The sequence below is a fragment of the Panicum virgatum genome, chromosome 9K (assembly GCF_016808335.1).
Source record: "Panicum virgatum strain AP13 chromosome 9K, P.virgatum_v5, whole genome shotgun sequence".
Taxonomy (NCBI): domain Eukaryota; kingdom Viridiplantae; phylum Streptophyta; class Magnoliopsida; order Poales; family Poaceae; genus Panicum; species Panicum virgatum.
The window spans coordinates 28,717,396-28,742,940 of NC_053144.1; the positions used below are offsets into that span (position 1 = coordinate 28,717,396).

Consider the following 25,545-nt stretch of genomic DNA (forward strand, 5'->3'; position numbering starts at 1 on the left):
AGGTCCGGCGAGGTGGCGGGCGTGGAGGGCCGGCGTAGCGGGGGGGGGGGGGGAATCCAGGAGCTCGTCGCGCGCGGGAAGCAGATCCGGAACGCGGGGGAAGAAGCGGAGCGGCGGCATCCGGCGGCGGTCGCAGAACTCGTCGCCGAAGCCTCCCCGGAAGAAGGCCTGATCTGCAAGGTAAGTCTAGGTGCAATTTTCGTTTTTCGAAAATCTCCATGGTGCTCTGCAGTTGGCGTTGATTCCAGTTTATGAACCTTTGATTGTGCAACCTAAATGGGGAATGTATCCTAGATCTAGGGACTGATTTAGCTTACGTTCTTGGAAAAATCCAGCACATGAACATGTAGATCTCTAGGTACTGATCGAGGGAAACTTGTGAGCTCATTTGTTCTCTGTAGTGTTATGAGTCCGATGAAATGCAAATAATTTTTCCTTGTACTGTGATAGAAATATGCAGCGATTGTTATTGTTCCTTTATTGATCAGCACGACAGTTGCATATAGGAATGCTTGCCTTGGTATTTCGATGTTTGTTTGTAGGGGGAATAGATGGGTTGGGAAAGAAATTTCTAAAGTTATAGTGTTGCACCACTTATTTTTCCTTGAATAGGAATGCTACGTGCTATTGCTGTTATTTTCCTTCACTCCAATGCTTTGGAAATTGCAATGATTGTTCAACAATGCACCCCAACATGTTGTTCAGTTATGTCTTAGGCTTGATCAATAATTATGATTGTAACTTATCATAACTAGTAATTTTCCAATCTTTTTGTGACTCTGCATGCATGTTACTACAGTGTACAAGTAAAATGTTACATTTTTAGTTCTTCTTATTGTTTTTGACAGATAACATCAAAGAACATGCATAAAACTCCCTGAACGGGTGTGCTCTTGATAGTACTGAATTTGATATGACAGCCTAAACCCCTTCAATGAGTGTGGTCTTGACAGTATTGAATTTTGTTGATAGTACTGATTTTTTTGACAGATTAGATCATAGACAGATAAGCACAGCCTACTAGGTTACTAACACTGCTTTGCATGGGATTAGATGGACCCGCAGATTGCCGCTCTAATGAAAGCAATGGCCTCGTTGATGACCATGGTTGAGAATACCACCTGTCAGATACGGGGCCTTTGCCATGAAGGATTCACCCCTGCACTCGAACCTGAGGCCAACCTGTTGACCCTCATAGCCATAGACGATTTGGCCACCGACTTGGAGAACGCAACCATCGACTGTCGTTTGCGGATGGAGTTGTCCTTTGGTGTGCAGCGGGAGCAGAGTGCAGACAGCACAATGTTGACGCCAATGACATTGTGCCCGTGGATTTCTCGCCCCCGGACTCGGAGTACGAGCTTGAGCCTGAAGAAGAGTACCACTACATCGGCTCGGATCGTGATATTTAGTACTCTGCTTTCATGTTATTTTATTTGAACTACCGTAATGTATGAACTATTTGGTATTGAGGGTGTACTACTACTCCTTAATACGTAGTGCGTGTATGAACCACTCTTAATTTCGAAGGAACTGCTTCTACTCAGTCATGTATTATGTTTCGTTTCGGCTGTGATTTAAATGTGCAATGTTATTTGTGCCTACTTAATTTGAATTCTCTGTGCTGCTGCTTTTAATTTCCTGGTTAACATGGTTGCGCTATGTTAACTGTGAGATATCTTGGTTCCTTTTGCATCTCATAATGGCTGAGCAATCCTGTTTTTGTCATCAACGCTTTGCATGCTTCTTGTGCAGGGCCATGGATGGCGGGTGGGACTTCCATACGGGCCTCCCAGACATCTCTGGTCCCTCCAACACACCTTATCAAGACATGCTCAATATTAATTTTGAAGAACCGGGTGCAGCAGCTGGTACTCCGGCTTTTCAGCCCGGTTCCAGCCAAGGTGGTTTGGGGAAGGCGCGCAAGAAAATTGTGTCCAGACCGAAGCAAAACAACTTTTCAATCGAGGAAGACAAAAACCTAGTGTCCAGCTGGCTCAATGTGAGCTTGGATGCAGTTAAAGGTGATGTGTCAATGTCAATTTGTTTCAGCTGCACATTTTTTAAAGGCCTAACCATGTGTTTCTCTTGTATGGGTATGTTCCAGGAGCGGGGCAGCGCAAGGCATCATTTTGGAAGGCCATTGAACAGAACTACAATGCCCATAAAGGGCCCATCTACCCTATCCACACCCTTCGCGGCCTTGAGGGTCGCTGGTCTGATATTAAGGAACAAGCAAATAAGTTTGAGAGCCACTACAACAATGTCCTTAATGAGAGGCGCAGTGGCTACAGCGATATGGACAAGGTCAGATTTCTCTAACCCTTTGTGTTGTAATGCTTATCATGAACATACTTGTCAATATACTCTGTCAATGTATCCCTGATTGAAGGTGTTCCAGATGCCAGCAGCCCTTGCACCTAGATACTTGCTTACTGTTTTTTTCGTTTTGGTGCAGATCGCAACAGCCATTGAGTTGTACAATAGTCTGGAAGATAGACCATTCACCACGATCCACTGCTGGGAGATGCTTCGCAACGAACCTAAGTGGATGGACCTAAACAACCGTGGAAAGCAGGACCGAGGTCGGGTCCCCGAAGATGTTAATGCGCCCATCGATGTCACAGAATCTGGATGTGGGGAAGCCGGGAGCGAGAGTCAGATTGGTACTTCCAAGAGGCCTCAGGGGAGGGACATTTCGAGGCCAGGCAAACAGACTTGCTCCAGTGGGTCTCCTAGTGATGCAGGGTCCGAGTTCTCTTCTACGTTGTCTGCAATGCACATTCAGAAGATGGACTTGAACAGGACATTTGACGGTTGTGTGGCAAGCAAAATGGACCGGCTGGTTACCATTCAGGAAGAGCACATTGAGTTGAAGAAGAAAAAAGATGCCTGGGAGCAGGAGTTACGGGACGAGCGTATCATGGCTATTGACCTGACCACTTGCAATCCCGGACAGCGTGTCCTGTACGAGGCAATGCAGCGAGAGATTTTACAGCGCTGGGCTGCACGCAATGAAGATGCTCCGTAGATTGTTCTGTTACTTTTACTACTGCAGTGTGTGAACTACTATAACTTGTACCGGGCTTTGTCGTTGGATTTGTTCTGAACTATTTTGTTTGGACTCGCGTTCTGCTGTGAACTACGTCCTTAAGACAATTCGGAAAAGTACATAACAACTTCGAACGTAACAAACACATGGAACATCAACTCTCAACATGAAGACAACAGATGACTACGTTATTGAAATACAAGCCTAAGGTACTTCATATGTAAATCCGAAGGAACTAGAAGACATCATACAGCTAAGAAGACCCAAACAAGGACCATTGATGTCGTACACGTATGGTAGGTTCTCACCGCGCTCGTCATCAATTATCATATTGTGCAAGATGATGCACGCCGTCATGATGTTCTTGAGCCTGTACCGGTCCCAGCCGTAAGCAGGTCCACGAATGATCGCCCACCGAGCCTGCAAAACTCCGAAAGCACGCTCGATGTCCTTGCGTGCCCCCTCCTGAACCTGGGCGAACCGACAATCTTTGTTCGTCATGGGGTGACGAACAGTTTTAAGAAAAGCTGGCCAATCAAGGTAAATCCCATCCGCTAGGTAGTACCCCATATTGTAGGCGTTGCCATTTACGGTGAAGTGCACGGGGGGTGCCTCATCCCTAATCTGCCTACGAAATAGAGGTGACCTATGCAGCACATTGATATCATTGTTACTACCGGGCATCCCGAAATATGCATGCCATATCCATAGGTCATGGGAAGCCACTGCCTCTAGCACCATGGAGGTTTGCTTCCCACGGCCAGTGAACATGCCCTTCCAAGCGGTTGGACAGTTCTTCCACTCCCAATGCATGCAATCTATGCTCCCCAACATACCCGGAAACCCACGAGTGCTGTTGAATGCAAGGAGAGCCGCGACATCCATCGCAGTAGGTGGGCGGAGGTACTGCTCCTCAAAGAGCTCAATCACCGCTGCACAAAACCGGTTCAGAGCCTCCAACGAGGTGGACTCTGCGATGCGCACGTACTCGTCAACCACATCGGCCGGAACACCGTACGCCAGGATGCTTAATGGCGCGATGCACTTCTGGAACGGGGATAGACCCATTTTCCCCGTCGCATCAGGCCGGCAAGAGAACCAAGGGTCCCTCGCCGTCACGCTTTCCATGATGCGAAGGAACAAGGCACGCCTCATTCGGTACCTACACAAATAGCATGAGTTAGCAAACAAACCTTTTCCTCCTACGCACAACGAGAACAAAAAATGACAAGTACCGGCGGCGGAATTGAGCATCAGTGTACACCGGGTTCTCTACAAAGTAGTCCGCCATGATCCTTGCATGCCCAGAACCATGTTCTCGGTCGATCACGATGTGACCGGGAACGGAACCACGCCTCCCGCCTTCCCGGCGCCTTGCTTCTTCTTCGTGGATCATGTGACCGACGACGGCGGTGTCGTCATCGTCGTCGATCAGTAGCCTGGCTCTACTCCTGCTTACCCACTGGAAGATCGCGGCGGTGGTGAGGTTGTCATCTGCCATAGTGTTTGTGGTTCACAACAGATAGGATCAACTGAGTGGATCAATACGTTTGGGTTGCCCAGCGTCGATTATATAGCGGCTACAAGGTTGCGATGGAAGAATCTTCCTCCGCAAGATTCAGCCAAGCTTCTGTCACAAGCCTCCGACTTCCTTCCAGCACAAGCTACTCCCGTGTCATGACAAATGCACAGCAGAACGGGTACGATTCTTCCACCACAAGCCTCTAAATTACATAATTAAATTTTAATAGGAATTAAAAATTAATAACAAATTAATTGTAACGCCAATATTAAAATGCATGCCGAAATTAAAATTGTTATTGTTCATTTATACAAATACGCATCGCGTATAGTCCATATACGTTGTGTTCGAAAGAGAAGTTAAAATGAATAAAAAAAGATGGTAGTTAGTTTAGGGGGGCATATAGAGAGAATAGTTGGAGAGGAGGAATTATAGGGGGAGGAATCTTTTAAGGAGAGGTAGTTAAAAATAATAAAAAGTACATTTAGGAGGAGTTGGATGGGGGGAACCGTTGGAGGAAGCCTTAGCTGTCTCGCCACTCTTCTGAACTGTGTAACGCTGTAATGTGTAATGTGCTGTGCTGTGTATATGTGGCATTGTGCAAACTTGGAAGCTGTGCGACTCTAGATCACTTTTCTTTCTGCGGCTTGCATTGTTCGTTTCCAACTACCAAAATAGATTTATAAAAAAATTACTAATATTTACTTCAAATAGATTTAGTATGAACATACATTACATAATAATTAATCTAATAATATTTATTTTGTAACATAAATATTAATACTATTTTATATAATTTTAATAATATTTAAAATTATTTAACTTCTCCGAAGGCAAGAGTTGTATTTTTTTAGTACGGAGGGAGTACTACCATATTTTTTATTTTTGAGACCAAGCATTACCTTTAGGCAGGCATATTAAACGAGGTAACGTTTCTTTTTCTGCTACCGAACATCACCATCACTTGCTGATTATGCTTCTGGAATCTATCAACAAACATGGGCAGAGTTTTCTAACCTTAGGCCTTGTTTAGTTGATGGATGTAAAGTTTTTAAAAAGAATTTTTTTCATATTTGAAGTATTAAACATAGAATAATTACAAAACTAATTACAGAAGTCATCTGTAAATTGCGAGACAAATTTACTAAGACTAATTAATCCATCATTAGCGCATATTAACTGTAGCAAATACTGTGGCAAATTACTGCTTAATCATGACTTAATTAGACTCATTAAATTCGTCTCTTAATTTACAAACAAAACTATGTAATTAATTTTTTATTTTGTCTAGATTTAATATTCCATGCATGTGCCACATACATTCAATGTAATAGTTTTGGAATTTTGAAGTTTGCATCTAAACCAGGCCTTAGACTGCATTAAGGTGCCTGCAACCATCTCATTTTGCGCGAGCCGTAAAAAGATTCGACATTGGCTGCAAGGGGACCGGGTCAAACCTTTTCCAACGTCGCCCCGCTCCTCAAATCAGCCGATGGATCAAAGCGGACCGACCCTAAGAAAAAGAGGAGCGGCAGGGTCATTATCCTATTGACCCCCGGAGACCCTAGGGTCGAACGTCCACTCTTAAATGCTTCTTGCCGCAGCCTGGTTCCGTGAGCGATTCCTGCTCCTTGCATTTTCTCTGTTTAATCATTGAGCAAGTATATGCATGCATCAAAGAGGTCGCTAGTGCTGAGTGCTGAGAGTTAATCAGCCATTAGCCCTGTTAAGTTTTGTTTTTGCATGTGCACTATGACTTGCTAGACTAGCCAGCTAGCTAGGGAGGTTCAACCCGTGGTGCTCCACAGATCATCTCTGGCCAAATGGAAGAAGGGGCGGGTTGACACTTGACCCTGTCTTTGATGAAATGGGGCAGCGGATCAGCATCAGGAGCACCCCGCTCCGCCCCCTTTGCAGGCCGAGTGCGTCGTCGGATCACAAAATTAACGGCCACAACGATCTACAAAGATGGATAGGCGATACGCCACAATTCATCATTTAGCTAGCGACATTTTCAATCTATTTCATTTATTTATTTCTGCAAGAGCTGCTAAAAAATCACCTGACAGAACGTCATTTCTCCCCAGTAATGTTAACTATTATGTATAACGGGCTGAAGTCATTTGGGCGCAAGAAGATTGTACAACACAAAGCCGCTCAAACCATTTCGGATAGAATGTGCCGGTATCTGCCGAAGTCCGACGTGGTCTTGAAACTCGGCGTGAACTCGCAGAAGAAGCTCAGCACTGTGGCCAGGTTCTGGGCGCTGTTGCTCGCCACGGCTTTCTCCAGGAACAGAGTGGGCTGCACGGTAATAACCTGGGCCAGTACTCGCGTCAGCGATCCGAGGTGACAAAAACGTTTAAGGAAGCAAATGCAAGGTGAATTGCAGGCGAGCGGGCGAGAGGTAAAAAAGATTAAGTAGGGGCGTTGTCACTCAAGTACCTTGTATTTTCTGGCGTGGCGCAGGGCCTCCAGGTAGTACCCGTCTTGCAGAAGTGCAGCGACGTAGTCGTGGTGCAGGCTCCGCTCCCTTAGCATGTCCAGGCCCAGCTTCCTTGTTGGAGAGTGCTGCTGACCCAGTTCCATGAGTTGCATTGCCAGTTCCTTGGACGGCTCCAGGATCTGCAGGGATGAATCGTTAACCAAAATGAAGACAGCACATTTTCCCTTAGTGTCTAATGAAAATCAACATCAGAACCACTTGTCCAACCAAAAAGTGAATTCAAACTTGACTGTTAACCACCAACTTTTAGGGAATTACTAATGGTAGAAAAAGCTTTATGAAATTAGCCCAGCATTTTACAGAAATAGCCTAGCAATTCATATTCACAAAGTCTGGTGGCCATAATGAATCCCATCCGTCGAATGGTTGAGTGGAGTCAGGGTCTCAATAAGCAAAGAGATCTAGTAAATATACTTATTATTAGCTGAAATTCCAAATGTGTACTAAATTGAACAAAAGTTAATACCATAGGGAGCCGACAAGTGAAAAATTTCGTGCTCTACATGAAATTACAAATCAATATTTCCACCATATTTCTTTTGATGTGGACTGCTCATACTTGTTTCCAGTTTTGCAGGTATAGCATTCAAGGGGAAAATTAGCCCCTTAGCATCGTAGACAAAATAAATGCTAAATAAAACCACAACCATCCTGGACTGCATTTTTACATTCCGAAAACATGATATTTGGCCGAAGGCTGTCAGCCTGTCATCATCTTTTCCACAAAAGTAACAAAGCATTGCACACTAGGCAAGCAAAATGTATGAGAAAGAATGCCCAATTGATGATCATTAGACAGTCCAAATGGTTTAGGGGGACAAGATGACACTACATGCAAGTTTGTGATTTATGCTGACACAACCTAATCTACATGAAAAGTTACTCCTCATAATTATTGAAATATTAAGCGAATTACAAGACAAAAAATTATGCATTATGTTAGTACTCATATAAGAAGAACCATTGGGCAAATCACAACACACAACCTAATGGCTACATCATTAATTAATCACAAACATCCCAGGCATGCTAGTGGACTTAATAGCCACAAATACTCCAAAAAGGTCACCATACCTGTGTACGCTACGGCCCAACACAGGTATTGGCAAGGCAAGTATCGAGAAGATATAATTTAAAAATAACAGATTTATTTCCGAATATGCTTTCAACACTACCTGATACTTCCATCCCGATAAATTGGGTTCATAATATCTCATTTCAAAGCCCAACTCCAGCCCAACAACTTAGCCCATCCAAAAAACACACTTGCCAACAACAGTCAAGTCTCCATATCGTTCTCCCTCTCATCTCCTGGTTCCAGCACTGGCACCTGGGTCCATAGTGCAAGTGCTGTAAGCCAAGGGCCACCCTCGGCATTTTGTGTCCCCACTGCATTGTGAAGCTTCAGTACTCCGAATCTTGTGCCATCGGGGGAAAGGTCGCCATCAAGGTACCGAAGCGCGCGATCCATGGTGAGTTCCTAGCTTTCCCATTCCTCTAGCTCTTTCATGCATATGTGGTTTGTTGAAATTGCTAGAAGCACAATTTTAGGATGTGGGAGTGGGAGGGGATAATGACACTTGTCCATTGTGGAGTCACGTGACTGTTCTTGTGGGGAACTACTGCTGGAATGGTTCGATTCAAATGCAAGTACTGCACTAGAATTTAATGGAGGCTATAGGGTTAAAACACACTTGATTCAAATATCAAAGTATGGGATCAGTGCATGCTCAAAGATTACAACAGCTTCAAAACGAAGTTGCAGAGTTTGACAAAGATTTGGAGTCCACATTACTTCTTTATATATTTATATGTTGCTTGTTTATTCTATTTGAAAACATGCCAATGCAATTAAAATGTATATTCATATATACTTGCCGCATTGGCATAGGCATATCTCATATCGGTACCATATCCTGTATGGGTGAAACATAGCTTGATAGTAAACAATATAATCATCATCGAAAACTGAGAACAATAAACTGACCTTGTTTGACACAAACAATTGTATTTCAGAATAACGGTTGCTACGAGCTAGCAATGTTGCCATCATCACATAAAGGTTGGGAGGAGCCTTGAGCCCAGCCTTTGAGGCACTGCCAAAAAAAACAACGAAGTATTTGTTCCTATCTTGTGTTTCCTTGAGATATGATATAGAAAGCATGCACTACACAAAAACCAATGCATACTGAAGTCACCTCAAAAAAATGAATGATGAAAACGGATGATGTTAGTTGTTTCTTAGAAAAAGATCATCCGCATCGCATTGGCTTGATAAAATGGAGTGAATGGTTACATGGTCATATTGCATGGAAACACCATGTTATCATGTGGCATTATATTGCAGATTGATTGTTCTTCATATTACGAACAAGAATATTGATAATCCTCAACAATTTATCAATACAAAACCAACAAGAAATACCTCCGCAGAAACTCCATGATGACAGCAGTAAGATATGCAGGGTCACCCATCATTTCATCTTCCACAAGTGCAAAGACAGACTGGAACATCTCAATTGGAGAAATTGCCACACTTCCAGCATGTTGTCCATACTGCATCGTTGTGCCTGAAGACAACGGTCTGCTATCTTCACCCACAACTTGCTGTCTTTTGTTGATAGCATCAGATGTCTGGTAACCAGATGTTACCTGACTTGTCACTCCTGATACATTTGTAATCTCATCAGAATCTGAAGATGTATTTAAAGTTGCCCTGTCTATTCCATGATCAACTCCTGAATTTCCCTGCGCAGACCTGTTTGCAATCCCACCTGCTTGGTCTGGGTTCACAGAAGGACTAACTGTTGGTCCAGGACTAGTTCCCTGAGAAATCACATGGGAGTCTTCAACAAGTTGACCACCCAATCGCTGGCTTTGCTCATGTATTTGCCTAACCCCAGGAAGACCACCACCCATTTTCATCAGGCGGGAGTAGGAATCAAGAACAACATCCATTGCCTTAGCAACTGTGGTCACCGGCCTCCTCTCCAAGATGATCGTACGAACTATAGCAAGGCATATCATCTTAACCTGAATCATAATAATCAACATAAATACATAATAGTCAACATAAATTAGTAAGGTGGTGATGATAGTTGTCCAAAATTGAACAACCGGATATGCTTATCGACGAAGTAAGAAAATAGTATTACCATGCTTGGGTCAGACTTCCGTCTCTGAAGGAATTCCAAAATCAAAGGAGCATCAGAACTACTAGCAGCAATAGCCTGTAATAGCTATGTATGTTAGAGAAAAAGTATTTACAACGAAAATGCTGTAATCAAATAGAATATTACAATTTATTACCTCAAGGTCTAAATGGAGTCTCCATAAGAGCCCATTCTCAGCATCACAGATCAGGTCAGGAATGAGAAAGTTCCAACCATCTCCATAAATAGTTCCACCATATGTACTATATTGACTATCTGCAGTTTCAGAACCTTGCCTACTATTGCTGGGCAGCCCTCTCACTAGCAGTGGAAGTGGTGCAGAAACTGGGGCGTAAGAATCCAAGGACACATCATAAAGTATGACTACTTTTGCATCTATTTGATGAACCATAATTATGTTGTCAACCGCACTAACTGCAATTCTGCTTGAGTAAGTAGGCAGGGCACACTGAAATTAAAAATTGCGAGTTAGGGGCCAGACATTCCTTGTAAAGAAAGGAAACAGGGAAAATTAGTTCAGACCTGCTGTACAATAGCATCACGGTAAAAACGATACAAATTCAATGACATACTAACTCGGTCAAGCTGCAAGCAGTAAATCCTACCATAGCTGCCAAAGTTGAGAATAAGTTAGAGGAAGTGTTTTGCCAAAAGAAAGACAGTATAAACTGTGATGGCTAAAGCTTTGCCAAATTTGAGAAAGCATACACTGTTACAATGTGAACATCATCTGCAGCTAGAACAGGCTTGTTGTTTGCTTCAGTTTTAGACATCATCATCTCAAACTTCGGTATTTTGACAATCCCACCAGCAGAAAACTGACAGAAAGGAAGGTTAAGAAACTTAGCACGCAGCTAACAGCACAATAAAGTTTTTGTTTGGATGTTAGATACATAAATAAAGGCTAACTCGAGAAATAATCACTCTGAAGCAATGCATTCAATCTGAATAAATATCAGCACTCAAAAGATATTTTATTATCTATAGGATGTTGTATACTCTATAAATAATAAATATAAATATACTCACAAGAAAATACTTCCACAAAGAACTCACGAAATTCTCAACTAGGGATTTGCATTATAGGACAGCTACAGCATCAGCTAGCATGCGACTCTGGCATGGCTCAACACAGTCAAATGCAAAAGTATTCCAGTCAAAGACGTACTTAAAGAATCTTTTACTTGGAGTTTGGAGGATGTTGTCTCAAAATGGGTGCGATTACCTGATAACCAGTGAATATCGTGCATTGCATTCCAGAAGCAAGAAGAATCAGCCTACTTTCATGTGTGTAAAGATACCAGCTCACATTGAATTTCTTTGATTCTACCAAGCGAAAAGCATGGGACTGAGACTCATAGGAAAGCAGATCTAGGCCACTGCAACAGAAATTTATTGCATAAATAACTTAAGAATATGTTTGTATCCTCTTAACATAAAACTAAAATATGAAGGAATTTGCATTACTTCTCTGAAGTTGACAAATAATTAGATCACAAATAATGAAAAAACTTATTGGCCTAACTAATAAACAGCTAATAGTTGCATGCTTCTACAAAGGGGAGACATTGCAGAATATATGTTCCTGAAGTTGTAGCTGACTAGCTGTAACACGTTCCACATCCATGTACCTTGTTTTGACAAGTATGACATCACATGTGGGGCAATCTGTCCAGAAAAAGCCAAGAATAGTTTCGGAATCGGCTCTGCACTTTTTGCTACAGGTCTCCCCTGTTTCTCTATTTCTGAACTCAATTTCATGTCTAGAACGTTGAATCCCAATGACTTTGTGATCCAGGGAATATCTAACTGACAAGACAGGTCCTTCATTAACTGGATCAGAATTTGGAGGTCCAGATGGAATAGGTGGAGCTATTTTCCAGTACAAAATCTGCAGTATGGACAGGTTAACTTTAGCGATAACCAGATTTCTTACCAAAAAAAAAGAGAATCAGCTGATTAAATGTTCACATACCCGATCAGCTGTTGGAGCTATAAGGAACTTATTTGCATCATCATAGAACAGACCCCGTGTGTCTGGTATATCACATCGCAGTGGAGGATGTTGGACATAAGCATGAGACAGCGCCCCAGGAGTGCCCAAACCACCTTGCATCTGATTGCCCAGCATTCTTTGTCTCCTCAAGCGACTATGATAGACTGTTTGTTCAACCAAGAAAATAAAGTTCCACTTTTCAAGATGACTGAAACTAGAAAGGGATGTTCCATCAACATGGCACAGTTTTTCTTACTACATGATAAGTCGATAACAAAGTATCATGATATCAAATATTTTCCATTGTTTAAAAATTAAGAGCCAGATTCTCACCTGAAATCCACAGCAATCACACCAAATGAGATTTGTTCTTAACCTCAAGCTTTGTTCTTAACCTTTCAGAACAGAAGAGAGAGCACAGTTACAATTGATTACTTGTACACAGGAAAACAACACATGTTTCAGGAAATCCGCAGGCACGTATTTAATTTTCATTCCCTCAAGCAATAATGTCATTTATTTTTCCTTCCAAAAATAATGCATGTCTTTCTTTTCCTTCCATAAACAATGATATCAATTATTACCCTTCCAAACAAATAATGATGCGAATTATGGGTGAATGCATGTTCAAAGGAAAGTAAAGTATGCGCCAAAGGAAAGTAATACGCGGGTACAAGAGGTGGGTATAAAATATTCCTGGTGTAAAAAGTATTAGAATTTTGGTGGAAAATATTGACGAAACCAATCTCTCCCTCTTTCATCAAACCTTTTGGCCTGACAAGTGGGGTCTCCGTGAGGGGTAAGGTGGGCCTCATCTTGGTGAGAAAGGGTTTCAATTGTTTCAACTTTTATAGTATAATAAATTAGGACATCATACTTGAACAAGGACAGATTCAACCGATGGACCACGACACTGAAGGCAACAGATACCAATAATCCTACATGACCTAGATATCAGGAGATGCAGTCAGCACAAAGAACATTTTCCCTTGACATATAAATTGTCTGCATCTAACATTAAGATTTAATTAGACACATTTACTAATGAAACCATAACTCCAAGCTAAGCCTCTTACAGTTGGACTGAAACACAACAATGTGTACTCATGCATAGATATTTGTTTCTAGAGGACCTAGAGAACAGACGACTAAATTATTTAGGATAAAATGACCCCTAGCATATAAATTGGGCACTTAAGTAACATGCCTGTAACTTTACGATTCAATAGGACCATATATATTTGATGGCAGAGAAAATTACCACGGTCTGCATGCATGCTCTGAGCGCTAGGAACTCCTTAGAACACATATTATGTTCAATCTCAGGGACCTTTGCAGCTATGCATCTCCCATAATCTTTTGCCTACATTTACGTAGCCAAAACAAGAACATCCAAAACATAAGTATACAACCAAGGCATTTGGTAATGTGTACGATGCCACTAACTAAATAGGACAGGGAAGTGTAGCATGCTTCAATAAACTTCAAAGCCTGTAAATAATTGCCATTTGTCTGGCAGGATGTTTTCCTATTTAGGCGCATACTTCAAAGCCTGTAACTAAGAGTCTATGACAGGGAGGTGCAACATGCTTTATAAGACTTAAAAGGCTTTAGATTGACCTGATTCACATGTTAACACTGCACATATCTGTAACAAATGAGGCTGCATTTTCCTAAATAGGATACTTGGCCATTGGTCACAGCAGTATTAAAATGCTGCAGGATGATTTTGGCTGCACAAACTCTCAAACAGTGCTAGGATTGGCTGGATTCCAGTATCAGAACTGAAGTGCAATCAGATGCTCCGATGGCACAGGATAGGAATCACAAGGAAACTACTATTATGGCCAAAAGCAACTATAGCAAACATCCACAAGCACTCTAAGCAGCAAATCAGCAGTATATAATGGTATTCGCAGTAAGACCAAATAAACTCCCCAAAGCCGTGCAACTCCAAGGAATCTGCCACAACCAGAGTAAACGGATCATATGAGCATCGAACTGCTAGCCATAATTCACCACAAGGTCAACCAATTCCCCATGCCTGTACCAGCTAATCAGCTACCCTTAAAAGCGGAACTAGATTGGTCGTACTAGAACCTGACGCGGCAGCCGAGTTAAGCACCGAGCAGATCAAACCATGAATCAAGAGTCATCACCACATAAGCATACACAGAAGGGAGGCTAGCGTGCGAGCGCGAGAGCGAACGGCACCTGGGACACGCAGGATGCGAGGATCCGGGCGAGAGCGGGGGAGGATGCCGCCGGCTTCCGCTCCTTCATCCGAGCCCTAGCTGGGTACTCTGGCCACCATGCCCAACACAGACCTCACCGCAGAAGCGCCGCCCGGGAAGAGCAGCGAAATTCGAGGGTCTTTAGCCGCTGGAGTTCGTGCCGAGCAGTGGCCAAGGGGTTGGATGCGATCGAGGGTTCGGTGGTGGTGGGGCGAGAGCTCGTGCCGGCCCGGCGTTCGCCGCTTACCTTGCCGTCCTGCCCGGTCTCCAGGGAGGGGATGGGCGGAGAAGCTTTGCGCTAGGCTGCTGGGCCGTTTGGGTGTGCGGTGGCCGGTGGGCTTGGTTTCTAGTCGACGATGCCGTTCAGGGTCAGCCGGTCAGGGCCCAAATAGGGAGAAATGAAAACGCGACCACGGAAATGAAGGTATTTTTCTCGATCTATATCTTATATCTATATCTATATTTATTATAAAAAGTCTAAATTATTTCTCTCAACTATAGTCAAAGTCTGGATAACTCCTAAACTATCATTTGGTTCAATTTACCCATCAAACTATGCCTTTTAGTACAAATTACCCCCTAATATAATTTGTCTTTTTTATTTCTCCATGCATAGGTGAATTTTTAAGTTGAAATTTTACAAGATGATAGTACACAATATAAAACATGTTAAAAATACAATATAATTTTTTATCATTATTTTGATAGGTTAGGGTAATTAATAATAAATTAATCATTGGAGTTCAAATTTATGTGAAAAATAACAACAAAAAATTCTACCAATTTTTAAAATATTCATTGTGATATCCACTACTATCCTGTAAAATTTGAAATTAAAATTCAACTTGTGTATAAAAAACAAAAAAAATATTATGGGTAAAATGAACTAAATGAAATAGTTTAGGGTAAACTGAACTAAGTTATAGTTTAGGGAGTTATTCGGACTTTGGCTAAAATTGAGGGGAGGAATTTAGAATTTTTTCTAATACTAATACAAAAGTTGAAATAATTGAAACTTTTTTCACCAAGATTAGGCCCACCATACCCTCACGAGTCACGAATGTCTCACTTGTCAGGTCCGGAGATTTGATAGAAGGAAAATATTTCCACCAAAATCCTAATTCTTTTTACACCATGCGTTCATCTACCCATCTCTTGTACCCGCTATCACTTTCCTTTGCCACAAACTTTACTTTTCTTTACACATGTGTTCACCCATAATTTGCGTTATTATTTGTTTTGGAAGGATAATTGTTGACAATATTGTTTTATGGAAGGAAAGAAAGCCTTGTATTATTTTTGAAAAGAAAATAAATGACATTATTACTTGATGGAAGAAAAATTAAATATGTACCACACTGGCACGTGCATCTCTACTAGTAGGGAGAAAATAGAGAAGAAAATAGACGTAGACGATCTGTTAATGACATGTGACGACTGAAGCTTTGGATTGGGCCGAGGAAGTAAAGGTGGACTGAATAGGAGGATTGCCAGTAGAAATTCGGGAATCAACCATGAGAACATTCCCGGGTCAATAAGAGAATCGCGAAAACAGTCGGAAAAACACCCTGCCATTTCCGATCCTGCAACAGCAGAATTTTCCAGGGTTTTTTTTTCCATTTCCTATTTTTTCGTGCTAATACGATATTCAATCGGTTTATATGGTATACAGCACCAGTCGGGACGGGATTTTCCTGTTCCCACTTTCATCCGTGTTGCATGGATCAACCATAGATCACCACAGCCCTCCTTCTCGCCGATGCCATCTCCATCACCATCAGTGAGGCCCGTCGGCGTTCCACAGACCAGCCCGTTGTCCACCAGCCGCCCACGCTCGGTGTCGGTGGTGCCTACGCTGCCTCGTCATGGGCTTGAATCGCAACCACCGCCCGCTACTATGCCGCCCCAGAGCTCCCTCTAGTATCGTTGAAGATTGGTACGCCTAAGGGTGGTACAGGGCCTTAGAATTTGACCTAGAGAATTGAAGGTCTGGGTCTTAAAAGGGCCAGGACCTAATTATATACAATTTTAAGCTAAAAGATTTAAGGGTCATGTTGGCCGTGAAGAGACTAGTAAGACCATGACCCATTACCAACCCTAGGTACGCCTCCTTCCGGAAATCCACAACCCACTAAGCGTTGATTTCTCAGCTTGTGACACTGGAATTTATTAGCTAGCAGAATGATAACCAACCTCTCACCCCCTCAAAAAAAAAAACCTCTCCATTATTATTATTTCATTATACTAGATATTAAACACATTGACGACACATAGAAGCTTACACAACTTAGATATACACTCCATGACACTGTCCAGCAAAAAAGAAAAGGTATACACATCCATGAAGTGACAACGAACCCACACATGCATGCTTGCTTGAAAAGGGTTAGTTACGTTATTACTGCTCGCGACTTATTATATATACTAGCTACATATATATACTATATAGATATAGCACGCGAAAGCGTTGATGCACAAGGTAGACGCGCGCATGCGCAGATCCGTTTCGTCACTCGTCCATCTCTCTGCTCTACGGGAGATAGACCAAACAGCGCGAGCATGAATGGTCGTGATCTCACCGCCGATCATGAGCTGGTCATGTCACGCCCCGGCGACCGGCTCGAAGTACTTGAGCTTCCAGTCCTGCGACCCCTCCCCCGGCACGCCCCAGACGAGCACCCGGCAGGTGCCGAGCGGCGGGCCCACGCGCAGCACGAGCAGGTAGTCCACCCCGCCGCCCTCCGCCGGCCGCGTCGACGCCGACACGACGCGCTCCAGCCTCGGCACCGGCTCGATCCCGTGCCACATGCTGTGCACCATCACCGCGAACCTGCCCACCTTCCAGTAGAACGCGCCGCCCTCCGGCTCGGGCGCGGCGTGACCGCCGCCGCCGTGGTGATGCTCCCGGCGCTCCTCGACCGCAACCGCGGCGGCATCGCTCCTCAGGGAGGGCGGCGCGCCGCCGGAGGCACGCGCGGCGAGGAGGAGCGAGACGACGGGGAGGACGAAGAGCAGCGACCACGACCTCACCATCGCGCCTCTCTCGTCGATCGATAGGTATAGCTAGGCACTAGAGAGCTGCAGACGATGAGTTGAGGCAAGTGCATGCGAGAGGCCACGTATTTATAGCGTGGCGAGCCGGCCATGCACAGCCCGGGGTGCATAGCTAGATGGCCGTCCGAGCATGGTTTATGGCGCGTGCCTCCGACGGCGACCTCGTGCCGCAACGACAAGTGGGTGCTGAGTCTTCGGGGGCGTCGCGAATCCCGAGGCGGGAGAGGACACGGCGGGAAAGGGGGTACGGTCTTCGGCTTGAGATGCAAGCGACGTCAGCGGCTTCTCTCTATTGGCCACGATCTTGACCGCGGGTGCCATTAGGCGACCCTACTCTCTCCAGCAAGTGTTAGAGCAGGTCTAATGACCACGCCTGCCTGCGGGCGTCTGGCGTGGTGATCCAGCGCATGAGGATGGTGGACCCCGCTGGCATTTAATTGATAAAAGAGGGCAACGTATCTAGTGCAAACCAAGGATCTCGTGCAAACCCGTGCAAACCTACTAAACAAAGTTTCAAAAAATTCTGAAAAAAATCATGAATGTGCTTCTCAGCTTACCTCATCTATATATAAAATTTCATGGTCAAATTCGTCTTACTCTAGAAGTTACAAAAAAGACAAATTTTCTGACAACAATAATGGTTCAAATGCATCTCAAATTTGTCTTTTTTTGTAACTTCTAGAGTAAGACGAATTTGACCATGAAATTTTATATATAGATGATATAATCTGAGAAGCACATTCATGATTTTTTTCAAAATTTTTTGAAACTTTATTTAATAGGTTTGTACGGGTTTGCACAAGGTTCTTGGTTTGCACTAGATATGTTCCCATAAAAAAGAGCTCATCCAATCGCAACATTCTATTCCGTTTTCGCCGGCTGAGTATGGGCGCGTCGCGAGACGCCTGTCCCGCTTTCTCTCTCCGTTTCTCTCTCTTCTGGATTGGCTTTCGCCGGCTACTCGCCGATTATTAGAATTGCTCTTAACGAGCTAGACTGTGCATGGAATGCAATAGAGGGGTTCTTGTATGTTCATCGTCTCGCGAGCAATTCCTGGGAGACACGCACGTCGCCTAGTAGTATACTACTGTGGCGTTAACGATAATCATGGGCAGCTCGGGACTAGGGTAGGGGTCCTCTCCGTCAAATCAAAAAGTAGTCTCGCTGGTGGAAAAACTGACTTGTTTCGGTTAATTTAATAGTGTTATGTGAGAGATCCGCCGAAAAAGTTGGCTGATTTCGGCTGATTCAACTAGCAGAACAGTGCATATATATCTGCTATAGGAGCTTAATTGCGCCTACGAGCGGCTAGGCTACGGGCCATAGTTGTGGACCGACCCTCTCACGAGCAACGGACCACTGTGTATGAGTGGGGAGGGAGTTCGGGGATTTTCTCGGCCCATGTGAGAAGACCTTCTTAATACAATGCCACGGGAGCGGTCAACACTACTACGAAAAGCATTTGTTGGAGCGGGTAAAAACACATTTTTTGGGGCGGGTAACGCGCTCGTTGTTAGTTCTCGCTGCTAAAAATACCTATGTTCAGGAGCGGGTAGCGAAACCGCCCCTAAAAACACATTTGCAGGGGCGGGGGGCTGCAAATCCATTTTCAGGGGCTCAGGGGCGGGCAGGGGGTGACCCGACCCTGAAAATGGATTTGTAGGGGCGGGTGGGGGTGGCCCGCCCCTGCAAATGAATTCCCACTTTATATATCTACCAAGCTAAGTCTATATTGTCCCATTCTGATCCAACACTCAAATAACAATGCAATTAAATAAAATTTCATAAGATAAAGGACTAGCAGTACAAGCTGTTCAACGATAATAGTAGCGATATATCCATGCATATTACAAATTTAAAGCTACTGCATTGCTCGCATCCGTAGATAGATAAGATAGTTGCGGTCTCCAATCGTCCACCCTAGAACTTCATCAAAATACACTAGTGCACGAACAAGTGCACTCTCCTCCGCTTCCCATTGGTGGCCACATAGAGAACTACAAATGTCGAACAATGGAGTGTTAGGCTGACTTGCCCTGCAGAAGGAGAGCTTTGCTTGAAACCTGAGACCTCTTGTAAAATATGGCTCTCCACCCATGCAAGTCAAACCTAAAAGTGTCCATGACTTGATTCAAAATAGCCCGAAAGCTAACTGATGCAATGGTATATTGATGATCAACGAGATCCTACAAAAGGTGATAATAATGTTATGAAAGTTGAAAGAATAATGCAATATTATTAAAATTAATAATAATTAAAAAGAAAATCTCATACTCTGTCTTGTCGATTAAGATAACAAAGCCTCTCTGTAGTCAGAATAACATTGGATTCTCTCGCCTATAGCTGCTTAACTCGAAAATATGAAAAGTCGAGCACAAAGTACCCATGATTCTTAAGCTGCTCTAGGCATGCCTCCACCGCTAGCCTCTCATAAGTTGTCCAAATGGGTGCCTCTCCACCCACTGCTGCAATTGAAACCATGGGTATCATCGAGGAGGATGGAACAAACCAAATGGAACAAACCAAACGAACCAAATAAAAATTTATGAGGGAACTTTACTCGCTTTAGCAATAAATATATATTCTAAGAAAAAAAGTCAAACTAATCTTCAAACATTTCATGGGCTGACCTAATTAATAGGCCGCGGAAAACGCTAAATGTACAGTACAACAGTCTCAGGGAAAGCCTTCCGCGACGGTACGGCGCGTAGAAGTGCACGTAATGAATAAACACTCCGTACCTAATGCCTGAAGACAAAAGGCCAAAGCAAATTAAACAAGTAAAACTTAGTATTAGAATACTAGAATAGAAAAAAGAAACGAATGAGAAGAAACAGAATCATACGTGTCATTGGTCCATCCTAATCGATTAACAAAATAAAAAATGACGGTGAAATGAGAATGGAGAATCCTATCACCTCTTGCATGGAAAACTGGAGAACCGAAGCTGGCAAATTGATACGAGAACATGCGCTTAATCAATACGGACTGACCGGTTTTGGAAAGTGAAATAGCACTAGATGAGGCCGGATATTAAAAAAATAGACGAGGCCACCATCCAAAACTGCGGAACAGCACCCCACAGCGGAACGCTTCTCGCTTCTGCGACGCAATGGCTGCCAGCCACGCGCGCGATAAATAGAATTGCCGGGGCGGCGCACATGAAAAAGACGGGGGCGGCGGCGGGGTCTGATATTTAGGGATCCAGCGTTTTTCTCTCGCGCGCGGAGTAGATGTGTGCGCGGGATACGGCGATTTGGGATTGGGCTTGCACGCGCTGCCCGACATACTCTCAAAATTACCTCGTTTAGTTTATAATAACTGGTATTATTGCTCAAATAAAAACTTAGTGTTGATAGATACCACGGCTTCACTAGTTGGTTTATTTAATTTACTAATTCTAGTCCAAAAAATCATATACACACACGGCTATATATATATATATATATAAAATCATATACACACACAAGATATGATCACTAAACATCATCAAATTCTTGTTTCTGAAAATTGCGTTAGTCATGTATGGTTTCATAAATAACATGTGCATGCTTCATGTGGGCATGGTGATGATTTCAATAAAAACTTTGTTGAGTGTTCGTGATTGTTGTTTTTGTACTGCAATGGTGGCCATGCATGACCAGCCATTGATCAAACCCTTGTTTCCATCAATTACTTGTATACTCGGAATGACACATATATCTAATATGGTACAAATATCTAATCGGAATGACACATATGCAATGATACATTCCCCTTCCACGTCTTTTTTATTTTATTTAGCGTTGATCATCTGGGATTGCAAGCATTTGCCGATTTGTGCTAGATAGCATATACCATGCCAACCTAATGGCCAGCCAACATCATAATATTTCCATGATTGCAAATATAAATGTGTATGTGTAGATATAAGGAGTAAAACAACTCTTATGCATACTCCTTTCATACATTACATGTGTACTAATTTAGGATCAGATATATGTTGTACAGAACCTATGTGTGTACACGTTGTCAGCAAGTTTATATTTATTCATCACGTTTCAGTTTTAAAATAATAATTGCAGAACTAAGGTATATTTTGTTTTGACAAAACTAAATATGACCTTAATTATTGCAATCTATAATGTGCTACAACCTACAAGAAATGTATGCATATTTTTCTTGGCGGTGTAACAAAACAGCCAAGGAAATGCGCATTTACCTTGACGGTTTGACGAAACGGCCAAGGAAATGAGCACTTAACTTGGCGGTTTGACCAAACGGCCAAGGAAATGCGCCCTTTCCTTGGCGGCCATCTAAAACCGTCAAGGAAACTACAAATTTTCTTGGCTGTCTAAAAAATCCGCCATGGAATAGTATTTGCTTGGTTGTTAATAAGCACCGCCAAGATAAGATCATATTTCTTGGCGGTTCAAACTTGGCCGCCAAGTTAATTCAGTTTTGGTGTAGTGAGTGAGTAATTGATATGAGGTGTAGAAATGAATTTAGTACCTCCGGACTCCGGGGTACAGATCTAGTACTGTAGACACACGCGAGAGAAATGTGTATATACGAGGCATCAACGAATATGTGTGTGCCACGGAGTTTTGCTTTCTTATGACATGACATGGCTCTGAATGTAATCTAAGTAATCCCAATATAGAAACATCACTAATTATTTCTCTTGCCCAGATATAAATACTACTGTACATGTAGTTTTTTTTTCTCATCATGAAAATAATGTTCACTAGTTTAATTATGACCCCGTTTGGATACTCTAACTAAGATAGAGGCTAAAGTTAGTATCTAGCTCATGGGTATCCCTAAACTAACTCTAACCAAAGGTGTTTGGATAGAAGGGTTAGATTGACAATAATTGCACCTTTTCAATCATTGGCCTCTTTCTAGCAGGAGAGAGGGGAAAAGGTGGACCCCACCTCATTTAACCTCAATAAGCGCCCCCATAGAGGGGATAGTTTTTTGGGTGGGTTAGATGCATCTAATTCAATCTAACCCATCTGTTTGGATATTTTGAGTTAGATGAGCCCCAATCTAACACAATCTAACTCTAAACTATGGATCCAAACAGGGCCTATATATGGTAACATATTAGATGCAAACTAACCCCTTCGTGCAAACCGTGCAAACATCAATCTGGACCACCATATCAACATCCAAGGGGCATATGGGATTGGATAATTTTACAATTAACCACCCGCTTCTAATCACACCTTTGCAAATCCCCCTCCCACCCCCTTGGATGTTGATTCGGTGGCCCAGATTGAAGTTTGCATGATTTGCACAAGGAGTTTGGTTTACACACCTGATATGTTCCCTTTAATTATTTGCCGGATCAGACCTCAAGTTGGCGTTGCATCAGTCTCCATAATGAATATTATTATGCGAAAGAATTTGAGGCGGTAATTGATCATAATTCTAATCAACGCCTCAGCACAGGATCGCCCACTGCGGCCGGCCCTCAGCACCGGCCAACACCCAGGGCGGCGGCGAATCAACGGCTCGCGGCCGTGGCTGCCACAGATCGACGGTGTGAGGCCGCGAGAGGGCGTGGGTGCGGCGGATCGATGGCAAGAGGGGCTGCAGGTGGGCACTGCTGTGGTGGATTGACGGCAGCGTGCGCGGTGGCACCCCCGACAAGCTCGTGCAACGGCGGCGGCTCTGTCTAGCTATCTGCTCTTCCTCTTCCTCGATTAGTTCGTGTATAACTGAAATCAAACCGAACTAACAGAGACTGAAATTTGTCGGTTCTTGGAAATTTTAGGAACCGATCAGTTCCTATTTTTAGGGAACCGAAATTCAAGGAACTGATCGGTTCGTCTTGGTTTGGTTTCGGTTAGACTGAATTCCCACCCTGATCTCTCTACCTGAAGTTATTTATAATCCCAATATGATACTTCTTTTATATCAAATTCTTAATCTAATATTTAATCAGATTGTGATTTAAATGACTTGGTTAAAGCAATTCTTCTTGCTGAGGTTTTTCCATAAACCTCAATGATGTATTTCCCCTCACAGGTGCTTGAGCTTGGAAGTTGCATGATTGGGATGGGAGTAGTGACACGTGTGTACATATCACTTATGAGATCATACTTTTTTTTTGGAAACATGTGATGTAATAAAATTTTTGTTGATGATGCTTTAGTAGAATCGATCGTTTTGTCTTTACATGTTGGAGCATGGTTCAGTTGGTTTGAGATATATTAATCTAGTAAGCTGTAAAGTTATTTATATCATTAATTTGTATCTAAGTTGTTTCCGTATACTCTGTTATGTTTTTGTGCTGTACTGTGATAATTTTCAGGAGGATTGTTGTATTTTCTTCTGGGGTGTTACAACTAAACAATTGCTGGACGTTTCTCAGGCCCGGTCTCACAGTTGACCGAGAATGGGCTGGGCTTGTGCCTTGTGTGATTGAGTTTCGTGGAGTACATCTTACAATGTGTGAGGGATTGGCTGGCTAATCAACTTAGTATTTGTACAACAAACTGTACGACGGACCCAATTGTGTATAAAGTGAGATGGGCTTTGAGATGAGGAGTATAAAGAAAGGAAACATCTAGAAGATTCTAAAGAGATATAGAGAAGAAATACAGGAAGTGGAGAACCTAGGGAGGAAGAGGAACAGGGAAGGTGGATTTGGTGTACATGCATCCCATGCACCTCACAATGCACATTCATAAATATTTTCTGATGTACTGCGTACATTTATAAATATTTTTTTGGCCATGTTTGGTTCATTCTAGGGATCCTAGAATATATTTTTCGAGAAAAGAATCTCGCATGCATGGAGTACTAAATGAAGTATATTAGCGAAATCTCTTTAGGAATAGGTATAACTTTTCGCGACGAATATAATAACGGTAATTAATTGATGATTGGTTACAATAATGCTACAGCAACTATTCTCTAATCACGCTGTCAAAGGCCCCATTAGATTCTTCAGAGTTACTAGCGCAGGGGTTTTTGAGTTGGTTTTGCAAACTGCCTTTATTTAATACCCCTAATTAGTGGTCAAAATGCGTTCTAGGATGGGATCCCTTCTGTCTCCCATCTTCAGACACATGTATAACTATGCTCAAGGCTTCTCTCTTCTTACTAGTAGCCTCAAAGTTATTAAAGGATCGATCAAGTTCATTCGCCCTTGCGAATAATAACTTCATGCATTATCTCTATATTGAACACTTCGTGTAGCATATAGTCCTAGCTAGGATATGCATACATAAAAGACCAGAGCACGCAGACACAACACGGGGTCATCAAATTTTTGATACGCTAAAATAATTGGAATCCACTCTCTGTAATCAAAACTGAAACGAGCACTATCGTCATAGCGACACTATGAACTGATCGAGCCAGCTATACATACTACTACTAGTATGATACTAGCTGACCACAAGTCCGGCGCACGCGACAATGCAAGTATCCAATAGAGATGATACTACTACTGTATATATGGCTAGCTAGCAGCAGGCTATATATATAGCGCGGATTGCATGAGTTGAAGAAGCTGCTAGCTATAACTGACGACCATCTCGATCAGTTGGTGGTGCTGTTGAAGCTGAGGAGCTTCCACGTCTTGGACTCGGAGCCGGGGATGCCCCACACGGTGGAGACGTACTGGCCGGCGGCGCCGGTGCGGTTGGTCGCCCAGAGCACCATCCAGTAGTAGTTTGCCCCGCCCCCCGCCGGCGCGGACCAGCACTGCGACGTGCTCACGTAGGTCATGGGGATCATGTACGCGATCTTGTACACGTTCACCGCGAACTTGCCCACCTGCTTGATGAAGTCGCTGCTCGCGTCCTCCTGGGTCGTGTACCCCGCCGGCGGCTGCGGGGCGGCCACCACGGCCACCGTGGCCGCGCCCGCCGCCAGGAGAGCTACTACTAGCACAGCGGCGACGCCGACCGCCGATTGCTTCATGATGGCTGATCGGTACGGTACGGTCGATCGATCGGCGGCTTGCCGTTTGTGCTAGCGATCGAGCTGCTGCTGCTGCTGGTGAGCTCGC

At 43.4% G+C, this 25,545-nt stretch overlaps 3 protein-coding genes across 13 annotated transcripts; 1 reads left to right on the forward strand and 2 right to left on the reverse strand.

Moving 5' to 3' along the window:
• The first annotated feature begins 1,759 nt into the window (after positions 1 to 1,759).
• LOC120647921 lies at positions 1,760 to 3,031 on the forward strand. Its single transcript, XM_039924727.1, has 3 exons — positions 1,760 to 2,024; positions 2,108 to 2,307; positions 2,459 to 3,031. Exons 1-3 carry the CDS (start codon positions 1,760 to 1,762, stop codon positions 3,029 to 3,031), a joined length of 1,038 nt encoding a protein of 345 aa, XP_039780661.1.
• Positions 3,032 to 3,256: 225 nt separating this feature from the next.
• LOC120647922 (protein ALP1-like) lies at positions 3,257 to 4,709 on the reverse strand. Its single transcript, XM_039924728.1, has 2 exons — positions 4,288 to 4,709; positions 3,257 to 4,214 (listed from the first exon to the last, which is right to left on the reverse strand). Exons 1-2 carry the CDS (start codon positions 4,551 to 4,553, stop codon positions 3,257 to 3,259), a joined length of 1,224 nt encoding a protein of 407 aa, XP_039780662.1. The 5' UTR covers positions 4,554 to 4,709.
• A 1,110-nt stretch (positions 4,710 to 5,819) lies between these two features.
• On the reverse strand, positions 5,820 to 14,803 carry LOC120651127 (regulator of MON1-CCZ1 complex-like). 11 transcript variants are annotated; one of them, XR_005665933.1, is made up of 15 exons: positions 14,464 to 14,803; positions 13,511 to 13,612; positions 12,229 to 12,413; positions 11,885 to 12,144; positions 11,479 to 11,632; positions 10,962 to 11,071; positions 10,776 to 10,863; positions 10,390 to 10,701; positions 10,236 to 10,310; positions 9,506 to 10,113; positions 9,068 to 9,176; positions 7,020 to 7,199; positions 6,708 to 6,893; positions 6,637 to 6,664; positions 5,820 to 6,534 (listed from the first exon to the last, which is right to left on the reverse strand). XR_005665933.1 is itself a non-coding variant. In XM_039928506.1 (14 exons), exons 4-14 carry the CDS (start codon positions 12,382 to 12,384, stop codon positions 6,732 to 6,734), a joined length of 2,214 nt encoding a protein of 737 aa, XP_039784440.1. In that variant the 5' UTR covers positions 12,385 to 12,457; positions 12,583 to 12,644; positions 13,511 to 13,612; positions 14,464 to 14,803; the 3' UTR covers positions 6,572 to 6,731. The 11 variants fall into 11 exon arrangements, 9 of the variants coding, with proteins under 9 accessions (XP_039784440.1, XP_039784441.1, XP_039784438.1 ...); XR_005665932.1 differs by having other exon boundaries at positions 6,637 to 6,893; XM_039928506.1 differs by lacking the exon at positions 5,820 to 6,534 and adding an exon at positions 12,583 to 12,644 and having other exon boundaries at positions 6,572 to 6,893; positions 12,229 to 12,457.
• Positions 14,804 to 25,545: the final 10,742 nt, after the last annotated feature.